This window comes from Anomaloglossus baeobatrachus, chromosome 1, assembly GCF_048569485.1.
Source record: "Anomaloglossus baeobatrachus isolate aAnoBae1 chromosome 1, aAnoBae1.hap1, whole genome shotgun sequence".
NCBI classification, from domain to species: Eukaryota; Metazoa; Chordata; class Amphibia; order Anura; family Aromobatidae; genus Anomaloglossus; species Anomaloglossus baeobatrachus.
In genome coordinates, this window is record NC_134353.1 from 749131784 (window position 1) to 749142688 (window position 10905).

Here is a 10905-nt window from a genome sequence, read left to right on the forward strand (position 1 = left end):
AGATCTTGGAAAAGCTTCAAGTGGATCTGTGAAAACTTCTTAGGAAAAAAATTAATCTCCAGAGTATGTTGAAGGTGTTGAGGAACTACTAAATGCATAATACCAGTGTCTTGGATTTACCGTATTTTTCGCTTTATAAGACGCACTTTTGTTCCCCCAAATTTTGGGGGAAAGTAGGGGGTGCGTCTTATAATCCGAATATACGGGAGGGGGGTGTGTATATATATATATATATATATATATACATACATTTATAGATATACAGAGTCCAGTGGAGGTGCGGGCAGCTCTGGAGCGGTGCTAGGGACTGCTTGGGGCTGGGAGTGGCAGCGTTTGATCTCCTGCTCCCGCTCATATAATATGCACAGCCGCTGTCCATCAGAAGCGTGGTGCTGAAACTGCATCGCGCTGATGGGGGCTGGGGGAGCTGTGCATATTATCTGCCTGTGCTTACCTTTGATTGCACAGGATCCCCCCTCCCCCTGTGTTAGATATGGCCTCCCGTGCTGCCCATAGTAAAATAATAAACTCTTTACTCACCTCCTCCAGCGTCTGCCCGGTCTCCCTCCTGCTGGCTGTGATTAGACACACAGAGATTTCACTCTGCCGTGCTGATCACATGACCTCCACTAGAACTAGGACATAGGAAGTGCAGGAGACAGGAGGAGTTCAACCGCGAGGAGGGACACACGAGACAGGACTGTGCTGCAGAAGGTAAAGAGTTTATTATACTAAAAGCAGCAACATGGGGGCGATATGCAACAGAGGGTGATGTCTGCCTGCCACAGTGGCCCTGTCTGCCTGCCACAGTGGCCCTGTCTGCCTGCCATAGAGGATGTGTGCCAGCCATAGGGGAAATGTGGCATCACTGGGGGACGTGTTCAATATAAGGTGGCCATATCCAGATTAAGGGGGCTAATTTTAGGATGAGGGGGCTATGAGGGACATATACCCTATATTATTTGTTAGACGGACACTGGCATTATAAGACGGACCCCATTTATTAAAAAATTCTCTATTCCTTCACCAAATTTGGGGGTGCGTCTTATAATCAGGTGCAACTTATAAAGCGAAAAATACGGTAGATTTCTTCCTTCAGAATCTTGGGGATGCAAAGGCTACTTTACACGCTGCGATATCGGTCCCGATATCGCTAGCGTGCGTACCTGCCCCCATCTGTTGTGCGACACGGGCAAATCGCTGCCCGTGCCGCCCAACATCGCCCAGACCCGTCACACTACTTACCTGCCCGGCGACGTCGCTGTGACCGGCGAACCGCCTCCTTTCAAAGGGGGGCGGTTCGTTCAGCGTCACAGTGACGTCACAGCTGCGTCACTGAACCGCCGCCCAATAGAAGCGGAGGGGTGGAGATGAGCGGGATGTAACATCCCGCCCACCTCCTTCCTTCCGCATAGCGGCCGGGAGGGAGGTAAGGAGAGCTTCCTCGTTCCTGCGGTGTCACACGGAGTGATGTGTGCTGCCGCAGGAACAAGGAACAACTTCGTTACTGCTGCAGTAACGATTTTTGAGAATGGACCCCCATGTCACCGATGAGCGATTTTGCAACGATGCAAAATCGCTCATAGGTGTCACATGCAACGGCATCGCTAAAGCGGCCGGAAATGCGTCACTAATTCCGTGACCCCAACGAGTTCGCATTAGCGATGTCGTAGCGTGTAAAGCCCCCTTAAGTGATGAACAAGGCGAGCGGTTTCACCAGGACATTAAAGTAATGGAACACCGCTAACAGGGGTTTGGGAATGAATCAATGATGGCAGATTACTGATGGATGTTATATAGGGACAACCCTGAAAAATTTTATCGACAGTCTGATGTCAGCACTTTTAATTTCTGCTCATATTTTAGTTTATTTTGAATGTGAAATTATTTTGGTTCAATAAAAACTTTTTTTTTTTTTTTATTGGTGTAGATTACTCTTTTCTTCATGTCACCAGCTTTTCCAAGTTCTCGAACCTCCTTGCATTCCCATCACTTTCAAATCTCCACAGATATTCCATTGGTGATGCTTATATTGTATTATTGTATAAACAACTGACAGATTTTAATAACTTTCCGTTAGATCACATCAGTGAGCAATAGGGATTGATGGTTTCATATTCCCATTGTGAAGCAACATTGCTTTCAAACGTCTCTGGGAAGAGCCAATAGACAATGGCCAATCTGCAACAAAATACTCTATTCAGTTCTTCAAAGAGGCCAGTCACGTTGTTACAGTACACTAGTGGTCCATCTACTGTGAAAAATTGTGTTAATGTGTTACTTCTGTTTCGGTGGTAACACACTGACATCATCATGAAGAAGATTCTTCTGTTTCAACTTAGATTCAAGAAGTTCAGCTTTATCTTTTGACAATGAATGGTCTTTGATGAGTTTTAAGTCATGTTGATGTTGAGTTAAGCGTTCTGGCTGCTCCATCAGGTACATACTCATCTTGACTTGAGGTCTCCATTTCTTCGCCAGTAGCTTCAGCTATATAGTCTTCATATTTTACTTCATTTCATCCAATCCAGACAACGGTGGTACAGGAACTGGCAAGGTGCCATCATGTGGAACTGGCCTAATCGCAGATTCAAGTTCAGGGTAATTAATCTTATGTTTGTTCTTTGTAGAAAAGCCCTTCAGTTTGACTAAACAAAAGTAGCAATCATCACTATGATTTTTGGGCTCTCTCCAAATCATGGGAACAGCAAATGGCATTATTCTGTCACAGTTGAAGTGCACCTACGATAGAGATTACAGACCTCTCCATTGTCTGTAGGTGGGAAAACCTGCAAAATCCGCAGTGTATCACATACTAATTATTCTGGTAATTTTTTGGTGTAAAACTGCTTGAAATGTTGCAGTTTTTTCTGTTTAAACGCCAGTGGCAGCTAAAGTTAGTGACGCTCAGGCAGCATAAGGTGGGGGGGGGGGCATTCCCAACATATTCATTAGATTGTGCCCACACACATTCCCTGTACCGCAGGTGACTGACGGCCATGATGGATCTGGGAAATAGCTTCTTTGCCGTTCCTCCTGGGAGCGTATGAATAAATAGTCAGCCGATTGTCCTAACTCTAAAACTGTCCAATCATTCCTTTGACAAATGAAATGGTGACACCTAGTTGTCAATTTACTCAAAACATTTCTAGGAGGAACAATGAAAACAAACAATATAGAAGTACTATACGTAACCCTGGAATAGGAGAGATCTTGTTAAAATACCGGGCTGTCGTGTCGGCAGATGAAAGTTTATCGGGGGGCGGGAGCAGCAGATGCCAGGGATGGGAAAGGGGTTGCCAGTTGCTGGTGTATCGGAGGGTGCAGTGGCATCGGGGGTGGGGGGGAGCAGCAGTTGCCGGTGTACCTGGGGTGGGGGAGGTGAGCAGCAGTTGCCGGTGTACTGGGGGGAGGGGGGATTGGGGTGGCAGTTGCCGGTGTACCAGGGGTGGAGTAGTAGATGCCAGGGATGGGAAAGGAGTTGCCAGTTGCTGGTGTATCGGAGGGTGCAGTGGCATCGGGGGTGGGGGGGAACAGCAGTTGCCGGTGTACCTGGGGTGGGGGAGGTGAGCAGCAGTTGCCGGTGTACTGGGGGGAGGGGGAATTGGGGTGGCAGTTGCCGGTGTACCAGGGGTGGAGTAGTAGTTGCCGGTGTATTGGGGTGGCAGTTGCCGATGTTTTGGGGGGTGGGGTGAAGTAGAGTTGCCGTTGTATTGGGGGGGTGGGGGGTGGAGTAGAGTTGCCGGGGTGTATTGGGGGGTTGGGGTGGTAGTTGCTGGTGTACCGGAGGTGGAGTAGTAGTTGCCGGTGTATTGGGAGGTTGGGGTGGCAGTTGCCAGTGTATTGAGGAGTGGAGTAACAGTTACCAATGTATCGGGGGGTGGGGGTGGCAGTTGTCGGGATAGAGTTGCCGGCGTATTTGCGGGGGTGGAGTAGAGTTGCCGGTGTATTGGTGTGGCAGTTGCCGATGTTTTGGGGGGTGGGATGAAGTAGAGTTGCCGTTGTATTGGGGGGGTGGAGTAGAGTTGCCGGAGTGTATTGGGGGGGTTGGGGTGGTAGTTGCTGGTGTACCGGAGGTGGAGTAGTAGTTGCCGGTGTATTGGGAGGTTGGGGTGGCAGTTGCCAGTGTATTGAGGAGTGGAGTAACAGTTACCAATGTATCGTGGGGGTGGGGGGGGGTGGCAGTTGTCGGGATAGAGTTGCCGGCGTATTTGCGGGGGTGGAGTAGAGTTGCCGGCGCATTGGGGGGTTGTAGTGGTAGTTGCTGGTATACCGGGGATGGAGTAGTAATTGCCGGTGTATCAACGGGTTGGGGTGGGCAGTTGCCAGTGTGTCGGGGAGTGGAGTAGCATTTTCTGATGTATGGGGGGGTGGTGGATTGATGTACAGTTGCCGGTGTATTGGGGGGTTGGGGTGGCAGTTGCTGGTGTATGGGGGGGTTGGGGTTGAGTAGAGTTGCCAGTGTATTGGGGGTGGAGTAGTAGTTGCCGGTGTATAGGGGGGGAAGTTGGGGTGGCAGTTGCCAGTGTATCGGAGAGTGGAGTAACAGTTGCCCATGTATCGGGGGGTAGAGTAGCAGTTGCCGCCGGTGTATCGGAGGGGGTTGGGGTGGCAGTTGTAGTGTATTGGAGAGCGGGGTAACAGTTGCCGATGTGTCGGGGGGGTGGCAGTTGCCAGTGTGTCGGGGGGGTGGCAGTTGCCAGCGTGTCGGAGAGTGAGTAACAGTTGCAGATGTATCGGGGGTGGAGTAGTAGTTGCCGGTGTATGGGGAGGGGGGGGGGGTTGGGGTGGCAGTTGCCAGTGTATCGGAGAGTGGAGTAACAGTTGCCGATGTGTCGGGGGGTGGCCGTTGCCAGGGTATCGGGGAGTGAGTAACAGTTGCCCATATATCGGGGGGTAGAGTAGTAGTTGCCGGTGTATCGAAGAGGGTTGGAGTGGCAGTTGCCAGTGTATCGGAGAGTAACAGTTGCCCATGTATCGGGGGTGGAGTAGTAGTTGCCGGTGTATAGGGCGGGAAGTTGGGGTGGCAGTTGCCAGTGTATCGGAGAGTGGAGTAACAGTTGCCCATGTATCGGGGGGTAGAGTAGTAGTTGCCGCCGGTGTATGGGAGGGGGTTGGGGTGGCAGTGTATTGGAGAGTGGGGTAACAGTTGCCGATGTGTCGGGGGGGTGGCAGTTGCCAGTGTGTCGGAGAGTGAGTAACAGTTGCCAGTGTATCGGAGAGTGGAGTAACAGTTGCCGATGTGTCGGGGGGGGGGGCAGTTGCCAGTGTATCGGAGAGTGAGTAACAGTTGCGCATGTATCGGGGGGGCAGAGTAGTAGTTGCCGGTGTATGGGGGGGTTGGGGTGGCAGTTGCCAGTGTATCGGAGAGTGGAGTAACAGTTGTCGATGTGTCGGGGGGGGACACTCACGGGTTGTTGTTGCTCATGGTCAGCAGCAGGCTGCTCAGTAGGCGCACATTGGAGTGCAGTTGCCAGTGTATCAGAGAGTAACAATTGCCCATGTATCGGGGGTGGAGTAGTAATTGCCGGTGTATCAACGGGTTGGGGTGGGCAGTTGCCAGTGTGTCGGGGAGTGGAGTAGCATTTTCTGATGTATGGGGGGTGGGGGATTGATGTACAGTTGCTGGTGTATTCGGGGGTTGGGGTGGCAGTTGCTGGTGTATGGGGGGGGTTGGGGTTGAGTAGAGTTGCCAGTGTATTGGGGGGTTGGGGTGGTAGTTGCTGGTGGAGTAGTTGCCAGTGTATCGGAGTGGAGTAACAGTTGCCCATGTATCGGGGGGGGTAGAGTAGTAGTTGCCGGTGTATCGGAGGGGGTTGGGGTGGCAGTTGCCAGTGTATCGGAGAGTGGAGTAACAGTTGCCGATGTGTCGGGGGGGTGGCAGTTGCCAGTGTGTCGGGGGGGTGGCAGTTGCCAGTGTGTCGGAGAGTGAGTAACAGTTGCCCATGTATCGGGGGTGGAGTAGTAGATGCCGGTGTATGGGGAGGGGGGGGGGTTGGGGTGGCAGTTGCCAGTGTATCGGAGAGTGGAGTAACAGTTGCCGATGTGTCGGGGGGGGGGGGGTGGCAGTTGCCAGTGTATTGGAGAGTGAGTAACAGTTGCCCATATATCGGGGGGTAGAGTAGTAGTTGCCGGTGTATCGGAGAGGGTTGGGGTGGCAGTTGCCAGTGTATCGGAGAGTAACAGTTGCCCATGTATCGGGGGTGAAGTAGTAGTTGCCGGTGTATGGGGGGGGGGGGGGGGGGGGGAGTTGGGGTGGCAGTTGCCAGCGATGTGTCGGGGGGGGGGGCAGTTGCCAGTGTATCGGAGAGTAACAGTTGCCGGTGTATCGGAGGGGGTTGGGGTGGCAGTTGCCAGTGTATCGGAGAGTAACAGTTGCCCATGTATCGGGGGGGGCAGAGTAGTAGTTGCCGGTGTATGGGGGGGGGTTGGGGTGGCAGTTGCTAGTGTATCGGAGAGTGGAGTAACAGTTGCCGATGTGTCGGGGGGGGACACTCACGGGTTGTTGTTGCTCATGGTCAGCAGCAGGCTGCTCAGTAGGCGCACATTGGAGTGCAGTTGCCAGTGTATCAGAGAGTAACAGTTGCCCATGTATCGGGGGTGGAGTAGTAATTGCCGGTGTATCAAAGGGTTGGGGTGGGCAGTTGCCAGTGTGTCGGGGAGTGGAGTAACAGTTGCCCATGTATCGGGGGGCAGAGTAGTAGTTGACGGTGTATGGGGGGGGGGGGGGGGTTGGGGTGGCAGTTGCCAGTGTATCGGAGAGTGGAGTAACAGTTGCCGATGTGTCGGGGGGGGGGGACACTCACGGGTTGTTGTTGCTCATGGTCAGCAGCAGGCTGCTCAGTAGGCGCACATTGGAGTGCAGTCCGGCCGCAGCCATGTCCCGCACATGATCGATCACACTCATCCTGGCCAGTAGCTCCGCAGTCTCCCGTGCAATGTCTCTCAGCTCCACCCAGAAGCGCCGCTCGCATGAAATGATGGCGCTCACTGACGACCTAACTTGAAAAATGAAATAGGTGTCCTGGCAGCGCCTGCTCATTTTACGCTGAGGCGGTGACCACAGCTAAACACCACGTGCTCATACCGCCCGCTCCATTTCACCTCTGCATTGTCCATTGTAAGTGCTTATATGCCTAGCTACTATCTGCAACTATAAACAACACAGGCGATCTCGGCCATCTACTCTCTGGAAAATGGTGGCTTCTGCTTCGGCCGTGCGTTCCAAGGTGGAGGCGGGGCTTGTGCGTTCCGGAGAAAGGACTGAAATCTATAAGGGCGGAAGTGGTGCAAGGCAGGGGGGTGAGAAGGGAGAACTGTGGTGACAGGTTGCCGGAGGAGAGCGGGGAGCGGTGCAGTGGTTACAAGATGTCAGAACAGTCTGTCCTCCTCCTGAGGAAGCAGCTCGCAGGTGAAGTTCTGCTCTCATGGCGGCCCTTTGTTTTACTATTGTTCTGAAAGTGTTGTGGGCGGCTCGTGGTGAAGCTCCGGGTTCTACAGTGTCCGCCACGAGGTGTCCAGCACGGACCTGCTCACCTCAGCGGTGCTGGAGAACTACAAGTCTCAGGCGTCCTGGCCTCTGCTTCCTCCCTACAGTAGAGAGGCCCCGGTGTACTGCACTGAGAATTGTGTGTACAGGGCTGTGTGGAGGGGAGCAAAAGACTGCCGGGGTGGGGATGGACACACAGGAGTACACGGTAAACTGCCAGGGGGGGGGACACACAGGAGTACACGGTAAACTGCCAGGGGGACACACACAGGAGTACACGGTAAACTGCCAGGGGGGGGACACACAGGAGTACACGGTAAACTGCCAGGGGGGGGACACACAGGAGTACACGGTAAACTGCCAGGGGGGGGACACACAGGAGTACACGGTAAACTGCCAGGGGGACACACACAGGAGTACACGGTAAACTGCCAGGGGGGGGACACACAGGAGTACACGGTAAACTGCCAGGGGGGGACACACAGGAGTACACGGTAAACTGCCAGGGGGGGACACACAGGAGTACACGGTAAACTGCCAGGGGGGGGACACACAGGAGTACACGGTAAACTGCCAGGGGGGGGGACACACAGGAGTACACGGTAAACTGCCAGGGGGGGACACACAGGAGTACACGGTAAACTGCCAGGGGGGGGACACACAGGAGTACACGGTAAACTGCCAGGGGGGGGGACACACAGGAGTACACGGTAAACTGCCAGGGGGGGGACACACAGGAGTACACGGTAAACTGCCAGGGGGGGGACACACAGGAGTACACGGTAAACCTGCCAGGGGGGGGGACACACAGGAGTACACGGTAAACCTGCCAGGGGGGGGGACACACAGGAGTACACGGTAAACCTGCCAGGGGGGGGGACACACAGGAGTACACGGTAAACCTGCCAGGGGGGGGGGCACACAGGAGTACACGGTAAACCTGCCAGGGGGGGGACACACAGGAGTACACGGTAAACTGCCAGGGGGGGGACACACAGGAGTACACGGTAAACTGCCAGGGGGGGGACACACAGGAGTACACGGTAAACTGCCAGGGGGGGGACACACAGGAGTACACGGTAAACCTGCCAGGGGGGGGGACACACAGGAGTACACGGTAAACCTGCCAGGGGGGGGGACACACAGGAGTACACGGTAAACCTGCCAGGGGGGGGGACACACAGGAGTACACGGTAAACCTGCCAGGGGGGGGGGCACACAGGAGTACACGGTAAACCTGCCAGGGGGGGGACACACAGGAGTACACGGTAAACTGCCAGGGGGGGGACACACAGGAGTACACGGTAAACTGCCAGGGGGGGGGACACACAGGAGTATACGGTAAACTGCCAGGAGCGAGCAGAAGACTGCCGGGGGGGGGGGGACACAGGAGTATACAGGAAACTGCCAGGAGTATACAGGAAACTGCCAGGGGGGGGGGATACACAGGAGTATGCAGGAAACTGCCAGGAGCGAGCAGAAGACTGCCGGGGGGGGGGCACACAGGAGTATACAGAAGACTGCCAGGTGGGGGACACACAGGAGTATACAGGAAACTGCCAGGGGGGGACACACAGGAGTATACAGGAAACTGCCAGGAGTATACAGCAGACTACCAGGAGGGGGGGAAGACACAGGAGTATACAGGAGACTGCCAGGGGGGGGGGGGACACAGGAGTATACAGGAGACTGCCGGGGGGGGGGAGACACAGGAGTATACAGGAGACTGCCGGGGGGGGGGGGGGGAGAGAGACATAGGAGTATACAGGAGACTGCCAGGAGGGGAGGGGGAGACACATGAGTATACAGGAGACTGCCAGGGGGGGGACACACAGGAGTATACAGGAAACCGCCAGGGGGGGACACACAGGAGTATACAGGAAACTGCCAGGGGGGGACACACAGGAGTATACAGGAAACTGCCAGGAGTATACAGCAGACTGCCGGGGGGACACACAGGAGTACACAGGAGACTGCCGGGGGGGGGGGGGGGGGAGACACACTGGAGTATACAGGAGACTGCCAGGGGGGGGGAGGAGATACAGGAAACTGCCAGGGGGGACACAGGAGTATACAGGAGACTGCCAGGGGGGGGACACACAGGAGTATACAGCAGACTACCAGGAGGGGAGACAGGAGTATACAGGAGACTGCCAGGGGGGGGGAGGGGAGACACAGGAGTATACAGGAAACTGCCAGGGGGGACACAGGAGTATACAGGAGACTGCCAGGGGGGGACACACAGGAGTATACAGCAGACTACCAGGAGGGGACACAGGAGTATACAGGAAACTGCCAGGGGGGGGGGACACACAGGAGTATACAGGAGACTGCCAGGGGGGGGGACACACAGGAGTATACAGGAAACCGCCAGGAGTATACAGCAGGACTACCAGGAGGGGGGGGGAGACACAGGAGACTGCCAGGGGGGGGAGGGGGAGAGACACAGGAGTATACAGGAGACTGCCGGGGGGGGGGACACACAGGAGTATACAGGAAACCGCCAGGAGTATACAGCAGACTACCAGGAGGGGGGGGGGGGAGACACAGGAGCATACAGGAGACTGCCGGGGGGGGGGGAGACACAGGAGTATACAGGAGACTGCCGGGGGGGGGGACACGAGTATACAGGAGACTGCCAGGGGGGGACACACAGGAGTATACCGGAAACTGCCAGGAGCGAGCAGAAGACTGCCAGGGGGGGGGGGACACAGGAGTATACAGGAAGCTGCCAGGAGTATACAGGAGACTGCCAAGGGGGAAGGGGGCACATAGGAGTATACAGGAAACTGTCATGAGTATACAGCAGACTGCCAGGGGGGACACACAGGAGTATACAGGAGACATACACATACATACACATACATACACATACATACACATACATACACATACATACACACACATACACACACATACACACACATACACACACATACACACACATACACACACATACACACACATACACACACATACACACACATACACACACATACACACACATACACACACATACACACACATACACACACATACACACACATACACACACATACACACACATACACACACATACACACACATACACACACATACACACACATACACACACATACACACACATACACACACATACACACACATACACACACATACACACACATACACACACACACACACACACACACACACACACACACACACACACATACACACACACATACACACACATACACACACACACACATATACATACACACATATACATACACACACGCGCGTACGCGCACACATACATATACATACGCACACATACATATACATACGCATACATACACGCACATGCACGCGCACACACGCACATGCACGCGCACACACGCACATGCACGCGCACACACGCACATGCACGCGCA

General features: G+C 54.3%; 2 protein-coding genes across 3 annotated transcripts in view; one reads left to right on the plus strand and one right to left on the minus strand.

Moving 5' to 3' along the window:
* ANAPC7 (anaphase promoting complex subunit 7) overlaps positions 1 to 6993 on the minus strand; it is a 96590-nt gene extending 89597 nt beyond the window's left edge. Inside the window, exon 1 of one of the 2 annotated variants that reach the window (XM_075341835.1) lies at positions 6807 to 6993. In XM_075341835.1, coding sequence (XP_075197950.1) covers positions 6807 to 6907 — 101 coding nt within the window. In that variant the 5' untranslated portion in view covers positions 6908 to 6993. Of the gene's footprint in view, positions 1 to 5411; positions 5466 to 6806 lie in introns of those variants that run through there. The other variant, XM_075341834.1, reaches the window with a different exon arrangement.
* Positions 6994 to 7254: 261 nt separating this feature from the next.
* LOC142299548 (ubiquitin-conjugating enzyme E2 G1-like) overlaps positions 7255 to 10905 on the plus strand; it is a 41167-nt gene continuing 37516 nt past the window's right edge. The window contains exon 1 of the mRNA XM_075341836.1: positions 7255 to 7411. Within this exon, the coding sequence (XP_075197951.1) occupies positions 7369 to 7411 (43 nt within the window). The 5' untranslated portion in view covers positions 7255 to 7368. The remainder of the gene's footprint in view (positions 7412 to 10905) is intronic.